At 43.5% G+C, this 20,554-nt stretch overlaps 2 protein-coding genes across 2 annotated transcripts in view; both read right to left on the bottom strand.

Annotated features, from left to right (window-relative positions):
* Window positions 1-12,275, bottom strand: part of HSF4 (heat shock transcription factor 4) — a 34,652-nt gene extending 22,377 nt beyond the window's left edge. Inside the window, exons 1-3 of the mRNA XM_087971701.1 lie at window positions 12,133-12,275; window positions 5,111-5,219; window positions 82-209 (exon numbers count right to left, since the gene is read on the bottom strand). Coding sequence (XP_087827827.1) covers window positions 82-209; window positions 5,111-5,219; window positions 12,133-12,255 — 360 coding nt within the window. The 5' untranslated portion in view covers window positions 12,256-12,275. The remainder of the gene's footprint in view (window positions 1-81; window positions 210-5,110; window positions 5,220-12,132) is intronic.
* A 2,339-nt stretch (window positions 12,276-14,614) lies between these two features.
* On the bottom strand, window positions 14,615-17,873 carry LOC113414901 (F-box/LRR-repeat protein 8). The gene is made up of 2 exons (XM_087971304.1): window positions 17,710-17,873; window positions 14,615-15,587 (listed from the first exon to the last, which is right to left on the bottom strand). Exons 1-2 carry the CDS (start codon window positions 17,871-17,873, stop codon window positions 14,615-14,617), a joined length of 1,137 nt encoding a protein of 378 aa, XP_087827430.1.
* Window positions 17,874-20,554: the final 2,681 nt, after the last annotated feature.

Raw genomic sequence — 20,554 nt, 5'->3', positions numbered from 1 at the left:
GACTGTGTTTATTTTGTATCCCCACCCTGGGTCATCACATCCTGGATGGATTTTGCCGAAGGTCAACAAGGCATCTCCTACCTTCCTTTTGATCAGCTCCAAAAGATGTTCGTGGCCTTGTAGGAAATAAAGATGTTGGAATTCCGTATCATCACGTTCGGGTTTCACAAGTCCACCTTGTTCGATGTTTACCACTTTCCTAAACCCATCTACGTGCAACAGAAGCAGAAAGACAACTGAAGGTTACCCAATGTTTCACTTAACAACAATGCAGCTTGTAGTGACAAATTTTCTGCTCCATCTTGTGGTTGTAAGTCGAGGACTCCATCTGTGCAAGAACTAAGCTCCTAAGCTCCTGTTGCAGAACGTGATAAGAGAACAAGAGTTACTGTATAGAAAATTATGTACTTTCCCGTTGCAGAGTAAAAATTACAGAGCAAGATCGGACATCCATTTGTCTGAGATGGCTATGGAGACTCTCAGTCATCCAAGTCATGGACGTCCCAAACATGCTTTTTCAAAAGGCAACTGGACTTTTTTTTTTAAAAACTCCTGAAGACATTTCACTTCTTATCCAAGAAGCTCCTTCAGCTCTGATTGAATGGTGGAGAATGGAAGGATTTATAGTCCTTGCAATCATCTGGTCATTAGTACCCTTCCTGAGAGTTGTTGAGGCCACTTGGGGGTTTATCTGTGCCTTCAAGGTCACCTGAATAGTGCAAATGGGTGTGGGAGTGGACTGGACTGGACTGGACTGGACTGGACTGGACTGGACTAGACTAGACTAGACTAGACTAGACTAGACTAGACTAGGACTAGACTAGGACTAGACTAGACTAGACTAGACTAGACTAGAATAGAATAGAATAGAATAGAATAGAATAGAATAGAATAGAATAGAATAGAATAGAATAGAATAGAATAGAATAGAAGAGTTGGAAGGGACCTTGGAGGTCTTCTAGTCCAACCCCCTGCTTGGGCAGGAAACCCTATACAATTTCAAACAAGTGGCTGTCCAGTCTCTTCTTAAAATCTTCCAGTGTTGGAGCATTCACAGCTTCTGGAGGCAAGTTGCTCCACTGGTTAATTGTTCTCACTGTCAGAAAATTTCTCCTTAGTTTTAAGCTGCTTCTCTCCTTGTTTATATTCCATCCATTGCTTCTTGTCCTGCCTTCAGGTGCTTTGGAAAATAGCTTGACTGCCTCTTCTTTGTGGCAGCCCCTGAGATATCAGAACACTGCTATCATGTCACCCCTAGTCTTTCTTTTCACTAGACTAGACATACACACTTCCTGCAACCGTTCTTCATATGTTTTAGCCCCCTGTCTAATCATCTTTGCTGTAAACAGGAGACAGGTAGTGTCGTATCAGATTCTCCACCATCCAATCAGAACTGAAGAAGCTTTTTGGATGAGAAGCGAAACATCTTCAAGGTAAAACAAAGTCCAGTTGCCTTTTGAAAAAGCACCTTTGGAATTATTTGTTTGGGATGGCCTCCTGCCTTGGGCAGGGGGTTGGACTGGAAGACCTCCCAGGTCCCTTCCCGCCCTAGAAACCTGATTCTAAGATGTGAATTTTCATTGCATCATGACTCCCCCAAAACCCCACATCGGGATAAATGCCACAATCCAGTGATTCCGAGGGGCAGGAAAACCAGACATCTGTTAAGATCCAAGAGCAGTACAGGTAAGTCCTCAACTTAAGATCACAATTGAGCCCAAAATGTATGCTGCTAAGTAAGACGTGGGTTAAGTGAGTTTCGCCCTATTTTACGACTTTTCTTGCCACTGTTGTTAAGTGAATCATTGCAGTTGTTAGTCACATGGTTGTTAAAGTGAATCTTGCTTCCTCATGGACTTTGTGTCAGGATTCCGGCAGTTACTCCAATTAAATCATGAGGTTCGAGCCACACTCCCAAAACTAAAAAGGACTTATTAGAAGTTAACATTCTACGTCCGGCACTAACCTGGGCGTAGCCAACTCTGAGATACGTAATTCACTGTCACCCTTGATCCTGCTTTCCCCCGCACCCCACCCCTCTGGGTGTATCATCCAACGAAACACGTCCATAGCCAAGAGTCATCAATCATGCTCTCCAATTGGATTTTTGAGCAGCAGAAGCTTCAGTCATCTAATCAGTCTTTGAAAAAAATATGAATGGAATGTACTTTCGATTCCACACTGCTGCCTGCTCTTTGAAACTCGCCCCCCCGCCCCCGTTTCTGTTGTCAACTATAAAATGTGTATAAAAAATGTTTTTTGAGTTGACATTTTGCTTATCAGAAGGTTGTAAAAGGGGTCATAAGTACGAACCAGTGGTCAAGCATCTGAATTTTGATCAGGGGATGCTGCAATGGTCATAATTGTGAAAAACAGTCGTAAGTCACTTTTTTCAGTGCTGTTGTAATGTTTGAATGGTCACTAAATGAACTGTTGTAAGTCAAGGACATCCCTCAAATCCAGATTGCCCTCAAGGGACTTATTTTTATTTGATTTGTCAATCGCTTACAAGATAATAAAGATAAGACTAAACATAAGTATAAATACAGGAAATAGGTACGAATAATTGAGGACAATAGGACAGGGATGGTAGGAACGATGGTGCGCTCATGCACGCCCCTTAAGACTTGGTAGACTTAGTTTCAATTAATGTCATTATTATTCTTAGTTAAATTTATTTGCCAACTATTTTGCCCTGGCGGCTACTCTAAGCAGCTCACAATAACAAAAAGGAAGAAAAATGAAAAATAAAACGAAGTAAAACAAGAGAACAATAAAATAAACTATGACAAAGAAACACAATGAGAATAATACATCCATCCGATAACCAAAAAGATGGATGGGTAGAGAGCAGAGACCAAGGTGAGGAAGATGAAATTATTGTTTTCTTGTCAGTAACACCAACGTCGAATGGCACTGCCTCCATCCAAGGTGGGTTTTTTTTTCCAACTTCTCAATCCAGTTTCTTCTTCTAGGATTCCCTGTGTTCTGACCAAGACTTCCCAAGACCGTAACGCTTAGTCAAAAAAACTCTTGTTTTATTTCAAGGCTGGGAATTATGTTCATTCCCGGCCAGTAATGAGTCCCAAAAAGTCTCTCGAGATAAGCACCCACCTTTATCTCTTTTGAATTGCTGCCAACAACTAAAGTGCCAAATTAACTGTAAAAAGCCAACCTAAGTACAAAGTCCACACAGAGCTTCAGAACAGAGTGAACAACTTTGCTTCCTGCAAAAGTTTCTCCACCTTTGCCTCTCCTTTATACCTTAGGGGAGGGGCAATCACCTCCCAGCCTTATTCACGAGTTGCCCCTTTAGTCTCAGCTGCTCCTGCTTTCTAGCAGCTCTGTGCATGCACTGGGAACAGGCTCCCCTTGTTCCTCTGCCTCACTGCTGCCAGACTCTAGTGGCTCTGGAGTCAGCACCCGACTCCCAGATGGTCCTGGCCCCATTGGTGCATCGGATGCAGGACCCTCGTCTGAGTCCTCCCCAGACTCCCTCACTGGTCCCCGTTCCTCCCCACTGTCCGATTCCGCTGCTGTCTGCACAGGCTGCCAGCAAACCACAACACCCTGTTAGTCTCTCATTACAGTACTAGCCAAATCTAATTTTATCGCATTTTCAAGAGCTGTCAACATGACCTCATGGTTGGTTTCTACATCCGAGTGACCACTGCAGCATTTCCAGGGTCACAGGATCAAAATTCGGAGCCTCTCAGCATCCTTGAAAGTGACGTTATCAAAATTCGGATGCTTGGCAGCTGCTGACTCACAGTTATGATGGCTGTAGTGTCCCGTGGTCAAGTGATCCCTGTTTACGACCTTTGGACAAGCAAACTCCAGTGGGGAAGCCAGGTTTACTGAACAATTGTGTGACTAACTTAACAACTGGGATGAGAAAGTTCATAAAATGGGGCAAAATCCACTGTGTCGCTGAGCAACAGAGATTTTGAGTTCCATTGTGGTCATAAGTTGAGGATTATTTCAGAGGTGGTATCCAGCAGGTTTTGACCAGTTCTGGAGAACCAGTAGTGGAAATTTTGAGTAGTTCGGAGAACTGGCCTATCCCACCTCTGACTGGCCCCATCTCTTCTCTGCCTCCCATTGAGTCCCAGCTGATCAGCTGGGTCTTCTTTGGTTGCCCTGTCCAGGAGAACGGAGCTGGAAAGCAGGTCAGTGGGGAGGGAATGGGGATTTTGCAGGAACTTTCCCCTGCCATGCCCACCAAGCCACCCACCAAGCCACGCCCATCAAGTCATGCCCACAGAACCAATGGTAAAAAAAAATTGAATCCCACCACTGGACTATTTGTATTGAAAAACAAAGAGAAACTTTCTGTGACTAAACACATGCAATTATCTTTGTTTATAATTGTTATAAAGTTTTCATATAATATTATGTATAATTTTAGATAAATCTATAAATTACCATAATATAAATAACAATAATAATAGCCTTATAGATTATCCTTACAAAAGACACTGTATTTTCTATTCAGTATACTTTATTTTATTCTTATTTATTCATTAAATTTGTATGTAATCCGTTTGACTACTGAGTGACTCTGGGCTTCGGCTTCGAGCAACAGTTTATCCTTTCAAGTTAACCCAATTACTGGATAAAGTATCGGGGGGATTCTGGGAGTTTGAGTCCACACCACTTAAAGTTCCCAAGTTTGAAAAATATTGATTTGAATTATGCAAGACAGTCAAATCCTCGACTTACAGCCATTCATTTAAGGACTATGCGAATTTATACGGTGTTGGAGGGAAAAAAGGACTTATTACCAGTCCTCAGACTTATGACCATGGCAGCAGCCCCTTTCTGGCAAGGGAAGTCACGGAAGGAAACCAGGTTTGTTTTAACAACCATGTAGTTTGTTTAACAACTGTAGTGATCTGCTTAACAACTGTGGGGAAAAATGCCACAAAATCAAGCATGCCTCTACGTTACTCTTCTTTTTCTTGCATCATCAAAGCAAGCCAGCAGCTTGTCAGGTAATCCTCAACTTACAACTTAACATTCGGTTAGTGGCTTGGGATGAGGGGAGGTGTAAATAAAGTCACATTCAGAGGACCCCAATATCCCCGACTGAGTTTCCAGTGTCACTTACACATATTCAGCTGGCGGACAAAACTGGCCATGTTGTTGTGCTTGAAATATTTGGGCAGGACTTCCTTGGCAAACTGACTCTGATCGAAAACATGGAAGCTGGTGCCATTCTGAAAGGAAAGGAAAAAAAAATAAAGCAAGACATCATTAGACGCTCCTTCAAAACCCTCCGTCTCCATTGATGGGGAAAATAATGTCATTTTTTGGCAATAATATGGAAATGATTAACTTGATTTCTTTGGGGTACCGATTTTACTTCCCAGGCTATGACTCTGGGAGAAGAAAACTAAGTTCAACACTGCTTATCTTTTACAGGACTTAGTCAAGGTTGGTCAGATGAATGCTAACATGCTTGTGAAGAAGGCACAGGAGAAGAGGCTGTACTTCCTGAGAATGCTCAGGAAGACAAATCTATCTCAGCATCTACTTCTCTCCTACTACCGCTGCACCATTGAGAGTGTCCTGACATACGGCATCCTTGCATGGGATGGGAGCAGCTCTGGAGCAGACAAAAAAGCATTCAAACTGCCCAGAATATCATTGGTCTCCAGCTACCAGCCCTGGACGACATCTTCGCATCTCGTTGTTTAAGGAAGTTGCACAACATTCTCAGCGACTCTTCCCATCCTGCTCACAATCTTTGTGAACTGTTGCCTTCTGGCAGAAGATGCAGAACCATTAAAACTCAGACCACACGTTTCCTGAACTGTTTTTATCCCAGAGGTATAACTGCACTAAACAATGAACTTAAGGACCACCATCAGTGAGCTGTGGGACAGTATTACTTGGTCTGTTGTGTGGATGCTTGTGTGTGTTTTAGGAGGCAGGGAATTTTGGTGGGTGGGGAGGTGTTTGGGGATTGTCATGTATGCGTGATTGTTGGGTCTGGTCTCTGGTGAATTTTGTGAATTTTGTTGTATATGTATACTGTGCATGTACGTACAATGACAAAAGAATTCAATTCAATTCAGATGCTAGCTTTGCCTTCAAAGATCTCTGTAAGGCAGTGTTTCTCACCCTTGGCAGCTTTAAAATGAGATCATGCATCATTTCACTATCTCACACCCAAAAATTATTTCCAATGGTCTGGTAAAAGTAAAGTCCTACACTTAGGCAAGAAAAACCAAAAGTACACATATAGACTGGGTGAAACCAGGCTTAATAGCAACAACAGTGAGAGGGATTTTGGAGTCTTAGTGGACAACCAGTGAAATATGAGCCAGCCGTGTGCAGCAGCAGCCAAAAAAGCCAATGCAATCCTAAGTTGTATTAATAGAGCGATACAATCAAGATCAAGGGAGGTACTAATGCCACTCTATAAAGCCTTTTTAAGACCACACCTGGAATACTGCATCCAGTTTTGCTCACCACACTATAGGAAAGATGTTGAGACTCCAGAAAGAGTGCAGAGAAGAGCAACCAGGATGATTAGGGGACTGGAGGCTGAAACATATGATGAACGATTGCAGGAACTGGGCATGAGAAGGACCAGGGGAGACATGAAAACAGTCTTCCAATATTTGAGGGGCTGCCACAGAGAGGAGGAAGGGGTCAATCTATTTTCCAAGGCACCCGAAGGCCAGAGAAGGAACAATGGATGGAAACTGAACAAGGAGAGATTCAACCTAGAAATAAGGAGGAATTTTCTGACAGTGAGAACAATCAACCCATGGAACAGAAATTGCCTTCAGAAGTTGTGGGAGCTTCATCTTTGGAGGCTTTCAAGAAGAGACTGGACTGCCACCTGTCAGAAATGGGGTAGTATCTCCTGCTTGGGCGGGGGTTGGACTAAATGACCTACAAGGTCCCTTCCAACTCTGTTAATCTATAAGCCACTTTTCTCCAGATTCCCAAACTTTAACTTCTCGGAATATACTGTTCAGATCTCATTAAATAGGGTAGATTTACCTGTTTTTGTTTTTCTTTCGCGTCAAATAATATAGCTTAAAATATTTATGCAGATGATGGATTCTGTAGAAACTATGATCATTCAGATCATCTTTATATGCCCAGGAATTTTTCCCCGGAATTTTTCTGATTCAACATTTTCTGGAAAAGCCATGTTTTCATGAGAGGTGGCATCCTGGATGACAGTTCAGCAACTCTGAAGGCTGATGAATTCAAGGAGGCTGACAAAGGTTTTCCCAGGCATGGTAGCTATCAGATTGCCCTGCTCGATCAACCCCAAGGGCTGAGTCAGTCCATCATTGTGTGTCAGAGAGTAGCCAGCACATTTGTGAAGCTCACAAGCACAGCCAGGAGGCTATGCCAACTGGGGGTCCTGGCCGTCGATCTTCTTTTATTGGAGATAACAGCCATCCTAGTTAGCACCATTGATAAACTTGGCTCTTCTACAATTCATCTAAACGATAGAATGATAGCAATAGCAATCGCACTTAGACTTATATACCGCTTCACGGTACTTTCCAGCCCTCTCTAAGTGGTTTACAGAGTCAGCTTCTGACCCCCAACAATCTGGGTCCTCATTTCAGCCACCTCTGAAGGAGGGAAGGCTGAGTCAACCTTAAGTCTTTGGTCAGGATTGAACTGCTGGCAGGGGGGCAGAATTAGCCTGCAGTACTGTACTCTAGGGACGTGGTGGCTCAGTGGCTAAAACGCTGAGCTTGTCGATCAGAAAGGTCGGCAGTTCAGCTGTTCGAATCCCTAGCGCCCGTGTAATGGAGTGAGCTCCTGTTCCTTGTCCCGGCTTCTGCCAACCTAGCAGTTCGAAAACACGTAAAAAATGCAAGTAGAAAAATAGGAACCCCTTTGGTGGGAAGGGAACAGCGTTCCGCGCGCCTTCGAAGGCATTTTGTCCTGCCGGCCACATGACCACGGAGACGTCTTCGGACAGCGCTGGCTCTTCGGCTTTGTGATGGAGATAAGCCCCGCCCCCTAGAGCTGGGGATGATGAGCACATATGTGCAAGGGGAATTTTTACCTTACCGCACTCTAACCACTCCACCACCATGGCTCGTGATGGAGAAGAGAAGCCTGTGGCACAAGGTTGTGAGAAAGAGAAACTGGGATCATCAAGATGGATGAACAGGACCAAGGATGAACTGCTAGAGATGATTACTGGAAAAAAGGACACAGTGGTAGAACATCTGTCCAGCTAGTTTCTCAATCTCAACTTGCGGGCATCGGTTTTAAGTAGCGAAAGAAGTCACTTCAAATCTCTCTAGCAGGACAGGGAGGAAAATGTGATTATGTTCCTCTTTCAGTGGAAGTGTTATCAAGACCACCCCTCACTGAATAACAAAGTTGGAAGGGGGCTTGGAGGTCTTCTAGTCCAACCCACAGTCAAGCAGGAAAACTCTATATACCACTTCAGAAAAATGATTGTCCAATCTCTTCTTAAAAACTGCACCACATTCTATTTTCTTCATGCTTTTCTGTTTAAATTTTCCCATTTTACTTTTGTGTTTGCACATGGCTGATAGCTTAAAGACCCTTCCTTTATTGGATAAGCATAAATAAAATGTCTGCAAAGACAAAGAGTGGTATATTTGTCCCAAAGGTGCTTTTTCAAGAGGCAAATGGACTTTCTGGGGTTTTCTTTTTGTGTGAAGACCTTTCACTTCTCATCCAAGAAGCTTCTTCATCTCAGAAGTTTCTTCTTTTTCTTCTTCAGAGCTGAAGAAGCTTCTTGGATGAGAAGTGAAACATCTTCAAAGAAAAAAAAAGCAGAAAGTCCAGTTGCTTCTTGAAAAAAAGCACCTTTTGGGACAACCATGACTTGGATGACTGAGAATCTCCATAGCAGTATATTTGGATTTACATCATATACAAGGTATGATGTGATTTCTTAACATGGTTTGAAAGTTGTAGTTCTAGTTTAGGGGCAGAAAAATCCATTATTCATTGTAAAAAACACTGAGGAAGTCTGCCATCTGGACTGGCAGTTGAACAGTGCGTAACATTTTTTTAAAAAAAGTATCTTACACACACAAATCATCCAGAGGTGTTTTCCGTAAGTTTATGCTATACCCTTCCCATCTAGTGTTTTGTAAGGCTGTGAAAATCCATTATTTCACTGTATTTGCAGCCAGGATTGAATGTCTCTGATTATACCTGGAGCTCTTCAATTAATGCATCTCTTGTTATTTTTATTTGGTATTTTTACTCTCCTGGACATCATCTGGAGTCTACAAACTGGTGCAAGTAATATAAACTCTGAAACAAATACAGAATAATTGATCTGTGGCTACTGGGTAAATTATTATCTATTATGCAGTTCTTACCTTTGGGTTTATAGGCACATGGCTGATCAATGCATTTGGGATGTTCCTCTGAAGGGTAGGGGCCCAGGACAAGGGGCTCAAATTAGAAGGAATTTCAATGAAATGCAGGGAGAAAATCTTAAGGTATCAACTGTTCAGCAGTGAAAATATTATTATATTAGACTATTTTGAAACAGGAGTTATATAGTTGGCTACAAAGAATGAATTTATTTTGCATTTTAAAAATATTAGACGATTTTAAAACAGAACCTAGATAGTTGGCTACAGAGAATGAATTTATTTTACAATGACAAGACAATGGGCTGGATAATTTAGGGGATGAGTTCACCTGAACAGTTGAGTCACCTGAACAGAAAAAGCATCCTATCCATATGTATCAATTGTTCCCTCAAAGTCTCTTCTAATTTTCTGTCTCTATCATCCATCTATCTATCTATCTATCTATCTATCTATCTATCTATCTATCTATCTATCTATCTATCTATCACCTATCATGTCTATATCATCTATCAATCATCTAGCTATCATCTATCCATCTATCATTATTTATCTCTATAGCTATCATCTATCAGGATATATTATCTATCATCAATCTATCCATTACCTATCTTCATCTATATGTATTATCTCTATTATAATCTGACTCTTCCCCTCTCTATCTATACTTGTCCATCTACAGTATCTCCCTCAAAAGTTTTTCCCCGAATGCCATCACTCTGCTAAACTAATTCCCACAACACTGTCAAATTAACTACGAAGACTGTATTACTATTATTCCTCTTATCCTTCCTAGTATCTTGCTCTTCCCACTTATGACTATAACCGTGTTGCTTGTATCTTTACAATTTATAATGTTTTGTTCCCTAGTATGATTTGATTGCTTATTTATTTATGACTATCACTAAGTGTTGTACCTTATGATTTTTGATGAATGTATTTTTCCTTTATGTACACTAAAAGCATATGCACCAAAGACAAATTCCTTGTGTGTGCAATCACACTTGGCCAGTAAAGAATTTTATTCTATTCTATTCTATTCTATTCTATTCTATTCTATTCTATTCTATTCTATTCTATTCTATTCTATTCTATTCTATTCTATTCTATTCTATTTCTGTTCTGCCCTATTCTATTTCTATTTCTGTTCTTTTCTGTTCTGTTTCTGTCCTATTCTATTTCTATTCTATCCCCCCCCCCCTCCCTCACACACATACACACACACACACACACTATCCATCTATCCATCCATCCATCCATCTACAGTATCTATCTGTGAAACATGGCATGCAGGGAAGTAAAATCCTTTAGCAGATCTGTTTGCAATAATGTTTTCATGGACCACAATCATTTTCTGAGTTAGAGATCAATGGGAGGAGGGAATAAGAGGAAGATAAATTTCATCTATTTGCCTTCCACTAAACGAGGCTTTTTTTTGATCTGGTGAGTCCATCCCAAGAGCTACTTTGAGAACTCCAGACCTGCTTTCAAAATTAGTACGCTTATCACCTTTGTCATTATTGCCATGGCTGATAGAACCATCGCTGTTATAGTCATTTCTGATCCACTCAGAATCAAAGATCTCCAGGGTGGGTGGGGGGGGACTACAAAATAATTTAGATTTCAGCAGCAGCCCAAACAGTTTGTGAACCTCGGGTATAAACTAAGAACTGAGCCTTACTTAGAATTCAACAGGGCGGTGAAACTGTTTTGAGTAAAACAAGACAGCTACTATGATCATTGAGACAGACAGTGGAGAAACACACAAACTGAGATGCGTAGACAGTCCTAAAAACATTTGATATTGAATTCCAGCCAACTGCTTTGACAGGGATAGACTACTCAATATCAGAACTACAGAGTTGGAAAGTGCCTTGGAGATCTTCTATTCCAACCTCCTGCTCATGTAAAAAGACCATCTACTATATTGCAGACAAGTGCCTGTCCAGTCTCTTCTTAAAAGCGTCCAATGATGAAGCATCCACAACTTCTGGTGGCAAGCTGTTCCACTGATAAATTGTTGTCACTGTTAGGAAGTTTCTCCTTCGTTCTAAGGTTGCTTCTCTCCTTGATTAGTTTCCATCCATTGCTTCTTGTCCTGCCTTCTGGTGCTTTGGAAAATTAGGTTGACTCCCTTCTCTGGGGCAGCCCCTCAAATATGGGAATCCTGCTATCATGTCTCTACTAGTCCTTTTCATTAGAGTAGACATACCCAATTCCTTCATATGTTTTATTTATTTGATTTGTCAATCGCTCACAAGATAATAGGAATAAGTATAAACATGGGTAAGAATACAGGAAATAGGTACGAATAAAGGGGGACAATAGGACAGGGATGGGAGGCACGATGGTGCACTTATGCACGCCCCTTACAGACCTCTTAGGAATGGGGTGAGGTCAATGGTGGATAGTTTTGAGGTTAAAGGAGTGGAGGTTAGAGGATGTAACAGCAGAGTCCGGTAGTGCATTCCAGGCATTGACCACTCTGTTGCTGAAGTCATACTTTCTGCAATCAAGTTTGAAGTGGTTTACACTGATTGATTGATTGATCGGTTAACATCATGTCTCCACTAGTCCTTCTTTTCACTCAACTAGACATACCCAATTCCTTCATATTTTAGCCTCCTAATCATCTCTGTTGCTCTTTTCTGCACTCTTTCTAGAGCCTCAACATCTTTTTTTAAAAATATTGTGTTGACCAAAACCGCCAGGCAGTATTCCAAGCGCTTTGGAGTGCATTCCGTTGCCCCTTTAAATGCCCAAACATGAGTTCTCGACTCACCGTATTCCAGCAGATAAGGTGGTTGGTCTCGGGATCTTCAACCAGAGTCCACAACTTAGTAAGGAAGGCTGGCACGCTGCTGGTGTAACCGTCCATAGCAAGGGCCGTGGGTGAGTCCTGCATGGTGTTGCAACTCACAAAAACTACTCTCTCACACCCTTGGGTTTTTTTTGTTTTGTTTTTGCAACAATGCCCCCCCCCCCTTTCCTCGCTTTTGCATAGATCAGAGGGCAAAAGAGCCACTTAGTGTCCTGAGCATGGATGAGGAAACACCCCTTTCCCCCCAGAGGGGTCCTATCAGGAGAGGCATTGGCTCGACTCCAAACACCTCACAATATGCAGACAGGGCTAATGGGGCTGGGCTGGAGGTGGGGAGGGGAACGACAATACTCTGAGCGAAAGCTCCCTGCTTTCAACTGCACAATGCCATGAAAAAAGATGCAACATCATGCAAAGAGAATACACGGGCTTGCACAAACACTGGAGGTCAGCAAATCCCTGAGGGGGGGGAGGGGGGGGAGAAGAGAAGAGGAAATGGCAGCACCTCACTCCCTCGCTCACTCTTGTGCTTACACAACCGGCAGGAGAGAAGCGAGCCTCGGTCTACAGCCTTCAGGTCAGCTGCTTAAGTGGTTTTGGGCAGATTCTGGACCGCCGTTTAATGTGATAAAAAACCCTACAGCGGGTTGGCGACGTAGGGCAGCTAAGCCAAGGGACAATCTGGAGAGAAACACACTACCTGCAGAGTAAACAAAGGACAGCCGTAGAAGAGATTATTTGTAGCTCAAGGTGGATATGAGGGGTCCTTGGGGCTCTCTGAGCTGGTTTTCTTGCAGGCATTTCGCTACTCAACTAGGCATCATCATCCGTGCTAGAAAGAGTGGAATTTGTGGAGAGGAGGAAGGAGGGAGCTCCTTGGTGTTCTCGGAGCTTGGTGGTTTTCTTGCAAACATTTCACTACTCAACTAAGGAACATCATCAGTGCTAGAAAGAGTGAATTTATGGGGGAGGGGGAGGAAGAGGAGGAGGGGGAGGAGGAAGAGGAAGAGAAAGAGGAGGTGGAGGAAGAGGATGCCAACTCCTTGGTGTGGAGCTTGGTGGTTTTCTTGCAAACATTTCACTACTCAACTAGGCAACATCATCAGTGCTAGAAAGAGTGAATTTGTGGGGGGAGGGGGAGGAAGAGGAGGAGGGGGGAGGAAGAGGAAGAGAAAGAGGAGGTGGAGGAACAGGACGCCAACTCCTTGGTGTGGAGCTTGGTGGTTTTCTTGCAAACATTTCACTACTCAACTAGGCAACATCATCAGTGCTAGAAAGAGTGAATTTGTGGGGGGGGGGAGGAAGAGGAGGAGGGGAGGAGGAAGAGGAAGAGAAAGAGGAGGTGGAGGAAGAGGACGCCAACTCCTTGGTGTGGAGCTTGGTGGTTTTCTTGCAAACATTTCACTACTCAACTAGGCAACATCATCAGTGCTAGAAAGAGTGAATTTGTGAGGAGGAGGAGTGGAGGTTGCCAGGTCTGTGTGTGTGTGGAGGTGGAGGATGACCAAAGAGCTAAGTTGTGATCACGTGACCACAAATGCTTCAACTGGGTGTGAAGGTGAGCCAGTTGCCAAGTGCCTGAAAAACTGCAGAGGAAGTGCAGCGAGTGGAATCAGGTCATAAGTACCTTTTTGGGGGAGTGAGGTGTTCATCCTACCTTGAATGGTTGTTAAGCAACTGGTCATTAAGCAAGGACTACCTTTGCATCTCCAGAATTTTAATTTCAGTGCAATTAAAAGAAGAATGCCAAAAAGAATTTTCCATTGTGGAAACTGAGCAGTTTTATGCCATGGGAAACCATAAGTCTACACCAAAATCTAGAGATGCTCTGAAGCTACTAAAAACCTTGAGACAGCTGGCTCTGCACCCCTGACTTAATGTAACTTGGGACCTGCATGACAAAAAATAAAGTGATTTCTTTTTTTGGTCCAGGCAAAAAACTAAGGAAACAGCAAGACCATTATAAACTGTTCAAAATATGCAAAATCTTTATTGTGACTCACAAGTGACCAAGGTATTTCCCAAATAACAAGAATTAGAAAATATTAAAATCTGCAGCGGAATTAGAATCCAGAAACGCAGAATAAACCAAATCTTGCATCGTCCCCCCAAATTCTGTGCTTTCCCTTCTGTGATGAACTGTGCATATCGAGAGATTATGATCATTTTTAAAAAAAGCAAAGATCCTTTACGAACATTCCCGGATCGGGCGATTTATAAAATAGATCTGTGCATCAATAACAAAATAAAAGAAAGCAATTTATATATATATATATATATATATATAATATATATATATATATATATATATATCAATTTAAATAAAAAAAGCACTTTTATTTAAATGGCTCACCCTGCGGGAAGAAAATACCCCTTTTTACGTCCCAAATCGTGTTGCATTTATGCTTCAGGACTGGGGATATTCAAGTGGCACTTGGCCAAGTTAGGGGCACAATATTGGTAGCATAGAAGACAAGAGTGTGGTGGACAGTGTGTAGCTTCTCAAGTCGGGACAGTGCGAGAGAAACGCCTCTATCACGGCTTGGCTAACCACGCAGTAACAATGAACCTCCTTCAGACGGCAACACTTCTTGGCCAACTCGATCAGGGAGGCGTTGAGCGCCTCCGAAGAGGCTGTGTAAAGGATGAGCCTCTCCACTGTCTGGCTGTAGTAGCTGGTGATTAGCCTCAGGTGATCAGTCATGTAATGGAGGTAATTGAACTGCAGAGACTTCATGGGAATGCCGGCCTTGAGGACACCAAGAATCTTGGTGGCGTCCACCATGGCAGTGAATTCCAACTTCACCCGGAATTGGGGGTGCCTCTGGCTCATCGTGGCCCAACACTCTTCGGGAATGTGCTTCTCCAGGCCTTCGTATAAAATGTCCAAGCATTTGAAGGGTCCTCTGTTGGGCTTCGCTAGTTCTTGGAAGAGGCTCTTCGACAGGTTGGTATAATGAATGCCCAACACCGTAAGTTTCGGGCAAATCCGTGCCACCTCCACCACCGTCGCGGGTTTCAGGATGATGACTCCGGGAGCTCGGTTGTTGATCAGAAAGGTGCGAAGGTTTGGGTTCTTGGAAGCCAGGAGCAGCACTATCCCGTTGTCCAGGATGAAAGGCATCTGCCGAAGATCGACGTGTTGCAGGTCGAGGTTCTGGTTGCTTTGGCAAAGCAGGCGGACGCTTTGCAGGAGATCCTGGCCAGAGTAGAAGTAAGGGTTCAACCCCTGGCAGATAATGCACAGCCCCCGCAGACTGGTCCTCCTGTAGGTCAGCATGTCTAAGGTTTGGGTGACGAGTCTTCGGTTTAACTCCAAGTACTGGTTCAGTATGATCTTCAGGTGTCGGATATGGACCAGGTACGGGCGTAACGTCCTTAATATATAGGCTTCGTCGTCTTCTTCGAAGGCAAAACTGAAAGGATTGTTGGGGGGAAGGAAAGGGACAAAGAAACCTTCATGAGGCCACCTAGCAACTTCCAAAACAGGACAGTGGAGGCAGTGGTGGGATTCAAATTTTTTTTACTACCGGTTTTGTGGGCGTGACTTGGTGGGCGTAGCATGGCTTGGTGGGCGTGGCAGGGGAAGGTTACTGCAAACTCCCCATTCCCTCCCCACCCCACTAACCTGCTTTCCAGCTCCGTTCTCCTGTGCAGGGCAACCAAAGAAGAGCCAGCCGATCAGCTGGGACTCAGTGGGAGGCAGAGAATAGATGGGGTTGGGGTGGGATTTAGTCAGAGGTGGGATTTACCGGTTCTCCAAACTACTCAAAATTTCCACCACTGGTTCTCCAGAACTGGTCAGAACCGGCTGAAGACCACCTCTGAGTAGAAGTCCTTGCAATCTCATTTACAGATTATCCTCAATTTACAACCATTTGGTTTAGTGACTATTCAATGTTACAACAGCCCTGACCAGCTGGCTGTTGTTCACACTTACAACTGTTGCAGCATCCCAGTGGTCATGTGATTAAAATTTGGATGCTTATATTTACATTCGCATAAATTGAATAAATTTGTAAATAATGCACAAAATAGTAGTATAAGATGTATGTTACAATCTGTTGAAGTCAAGATATTTACATTCTTTGTTTGTTTTTAAAGTTATAAAAGATGAATAAAGTTTATTTTAAAAAAAATAAAATTTGGATGCTTGGCAACTGGCATGTACTTATGATGGTTGCAGTGTCCCAGGGCCAAGTGATCAGCTTTTGTGTCCTTCTGACAAGCAATGTGAAGGGGGAAGCCAGGGGTGGGCAGCTGGGGGTTCGGAAGAGCCACTTGCTATGATTCTGTTGCAAGTTGAGGACTCCCTGTATTCATGTAATAAATATGTCATTCACTTAACAACTGCAGTGAGTCACTCAACCATCATGGCAATAAAAAGGTTGCAAAATCAGCACAGCTTAGAAATGGAAATTTGTCCCCATTGTGGTTGCAAATCAAGAATTATCTATAGTGCGAACCTTCACTTTCTCATACTACTGTACTCATAGCAAATGACTTTAGCCCCAAAATATTAGAGACCAACCTGACTGGCATACAAATTTTTATTGGTTTGGTAACTGGGCCTGCTCCAGATGACAGCTATTCTATAAATAGGCAGTTCTAAAAGAGAGGATCAAATTATTCTCCAAAGCACCTGAAGGCAGGACAAGAAACAATGGATGGAAACTAATCAAGGAGAGAAGCAACCTGGAATTAAGGAGAAACTTCTATTCCTAGCTTCATAGAAGGAGTAAATCATGATTTACCAGGTATGCTAAGCCTAGTAAGACCACACCTGGAATACTGCAACCAATTTTGGTTGCCATACTAAAAAAGATGTTGAGACTTTGGAAAAAGTTCAGAGAAGAGCAACTAAGATGATCAAAGGCCTGGAGACTAAAACATATGAAGAACAGCTGCAGGATTTGAGTCTGGCTAGTCTAAAGAACAATTAACCAGTGGAACAGCTTTGCCTTCAGAAGTTGTGGGGGCTTCATCACTGGAGACTTTCAAGAAGAAACTGGACAGTCACTTATCTGAAATAGTATAGATTCTCCTGCTTGACAGGGGGCTGGACTAGAAGACCTCCAAATTCTACAATTACACCCATCTCTTGAATGCACTCACTATGATTACAAACATGCCTCCAATTTAAAAATACATTCAGTAAGGCAGCAGTAGACCAGTAAAACTGAACACAGCCTTTTCTAATAGATTCATTCCCAGGACCATTTTTGTCCTAATGCACTGAATATAAAACAGAATATGTAGAGTAGAGTAGGAGGAGATGGCCTCTAGACATTGGTGTTTGGCATTTAGATTTTATTTTGTTTTACTAATCTAGGTGAAACGTTAATCTACATTGCTAGTCCGTGTATGATATGACACATGCTAAATAACCAGCGATTTCGCACCTTGTGCTGGGCTGCAGATCACCAACCCTAAAGACTGGTCCATGCCACGTGACCAGCCAACCAAAGGAGGGCTTAATTCAATGCCTGAGCTCCCTCCAATGACATGTGCAAAACAAAAGCGCCCTCTTCTTCTTACCGAAGTTCTGTAAAACTCCAGACCGTAGAGGAAGCCACAGCCGTAGCCCATCTCTTGCACACGTGTAAAACCATGTATCGGTCTCTAACCGAGAGGAAGGAAAAGACACCGGCCATAATTTCTTCAGGCATGTAGTTCCAAAGATCGTCAGTCACGTTAGCCATCCTCCGAGCCTCGAGGACGACTCCCTGCAAAATTAATCCCAGCACCCCCAAAACAAGAAAGGAAAAATTGCAGTTCTGGACTGAAATGAAAGATCCATGGTGCTCTCTTGAGTTTCGTTGTTTTCTTGCTGACGTTTCATTACCCAACTAGGTAACACCATCAGTGCCACTACTAGCACTGATCATGTTACCTACTTTGGATAAGGAAACGTCTGGAATAAAACAACCAAGCTCAGAGAGCAACAAGGACCCCACAGTCCTCCTCCCCTTCTCCTACTCTTTCTGACACAAACCCCACTCCCTTCTCGCCCTGGTAATGTTACCTAGTTGGGTAATGAAATGTCTGCAAGAAAACCACCAAGCTGAGAACTACTGCATATAGGCAAGGGAACAAGCCACACTCACTAGCCCTGATGGTGTTACCTAGTTGGGTAATGAAATGTCTGCAAAAAAACCACCAAGCTGAGAACTACTGCATATAGGCAAGGGAACAAGCCACACCCACTAGCCCTGATGGTGTTACCTAGTTGGGTAAGGAAACGTCTGCAAGAAAACCACCAAGCTCAGAGACCAAGGACCCCATAGTCCTCCTCCCCCTCTTCTTCACTACATAAACTCAACTTTCTATCACTGATGATGTTACTTAGTTGGGTAATGAAAGGTCTGCAAGAAAATAACCAAGCTCAGAATTACTGCATATAGGCAAGGGAACAAGCCACACTCACTACCCCTGATGAAGTTACCTAGTTAGGTCAGGAAAGGTCTGCAAGTAAAGCTCAGAGAGCACTAAGGACCTCAGAATCTTTCTCCTCTTTTCCTCCTCCTTCACTACACAAACACCCCACTCCCTTCTAGCACTGATGATATTACTTAGCTGGGTAATGAGATGTCTGCAAGAAAACAACCCAGCCCAGAGACCACCAAGCACCCCTCACAGTTGCATGCATTGGGCCAACCCAAGAAACTAAGTTAACCCCAGTAAAGTTAGCCACGGTTTGCCAATATTGCCAGGAACGGGGGGGGGGAGGGAGGCTGAGCCAGCGGTTACGCGAAGTCTCAGCTGCTCAACACCCCACTCGGGGGTGGGGAGAAGGGAGAAACCCCCTCCGCCCTGCGGGCTCACAAGCACCCACCTGCCCGCCGGCCACCAGCCTCGCGCGCCACGCATCGCGCCTTCTTTTCTGCCGCAGCTGCACGTGGCTCTCCGAGCGGCACCTGCGCGCAATTAGCGACCTTAGACGGCGGCAGGTAGGTGGAGTGCGCATGCTCCGAGCCGGGGGAAAGGACCCCCCCCTCCCCAATATCACCTGTCGCTTTAACTCTTTCCTTCCCGAGAGGTGTGGTGGGCAACTTTGCGCTGTGAGAAGGACAGCAATTCTGTCCAGCCGTCAGGGTTTTTTTTCTCTCTCCCCCCACTTTTCAATCTGGCCATTCTATTCCTAGTTTCATAGGAGTAAACCATGGTTTACCCAGCAGGCTATAAGCCTAGTCAGAGCACACCTGGAAAACTGCAGACCATTTTGGTCACTCACAAAAAGTTGTTGAGACTTTGGAAAAAGTTCAGAGAAGAGCAACTAAGATGATCAGAGGCCTGGAGACTAAAACATAGGAAGAACGGCTGCAATATTTGGGTTTGGCTAGTCTAAAGAGAAGAATTAGGGGTGACATGATAGCAGTATTTGAGGGGCTGCCACAAAGGAAGAAGGGTTCGATTTATTCTCCAATGCAGGCAGGACAAGAAACAATGGATGGAAATTAATCAAGGAGAGAAACTTCCAAACAGTGAGGACAATTAACCAGTGGAACAGCTGGCCACCAGAAATCGTGGGTGCTCCATCACTGGAGTTTTTTAAGAAGAGACTGGACAGTCACTTGTCTGAAATGATACAGAAACTACTGCTTGAACAAGGGGCTGGACTAGAAGACCTCCAAAGTCCCTTCCAGCTCTATTCTATTCTATATTGCCCCATGTTGGCTTGGTGTATTGCATGAGCCCAGCTGGCGTGGCTTGTAATCCATTATTTACAGCTTAGTGTTTTGGGTTATGCTAGCTGAGGGTTGCTTAACAAGCCATGGTTAAGCAGATTGAGGCTTGGTTACTGGCTGGATATTTTAGATAGGAGAAGGCTCATCCACCCATCACTTTTGAATCGTGGTTGGATTATGGCTTGAAGGGGATGCAGGATGCAAAAGCTCAAGTGAGTAAGTAGTGGAGCTCCTCAGGACAGTTTCCAAATGAAAGGAGTACTGGAAACTTATCAAAGAGAATTGTGAGAAGAGACATTACAGGTCTTCTATCTAGTCCAGGGGTGTCCAACCTTGGCAACTTTCAGCTTTGCTGGCTGAGGAATTCTGGGAGTTGAAGTCCACAAGTCTTAAAGTTGCCAAGGTTGGACACCCCTGATCTAGTCCAACCGCATCTTTACCATTCTGGACAAAGAGCTATCCAATCTCTTCTTAAAAATTTCCAGTGATGGAGCCCCCCGTGTTCTATAAAAAGTGAAATACAATGACAGTTGGAAAACTTCATTGGGACATTTAATTTTTCTAAAAAAATGTAAATCTGCTTGGAGCAATTTTATTAATCACTCTCTAAAGCTATACACCCATATTCCCAAGTAGGTACTTTGCAGGTCTGTCGGTACCATAAAACCCAGCCAGAACTCAAGGCCCACTCACAT

Source organism: Notechis scutatus, chromosome 9 (genome assembly GCF_049901735.1).
Source record: "Notechis scutatus isolate UNSWTSFEM ecotype Mainland chromosome 9, rNotScu1.2, whole genome shotgun sequence".
NCBI classification, from domain to species: domain Eukaryota; kingdom Metazoa; phylum Chordata; class Lepidosauria; order Squamata; family Elapidae; genus Notechis; species Notechis scutatus.
This window is presented reverse-complemented; position numbering and strand designations above follow the sequence as displayed.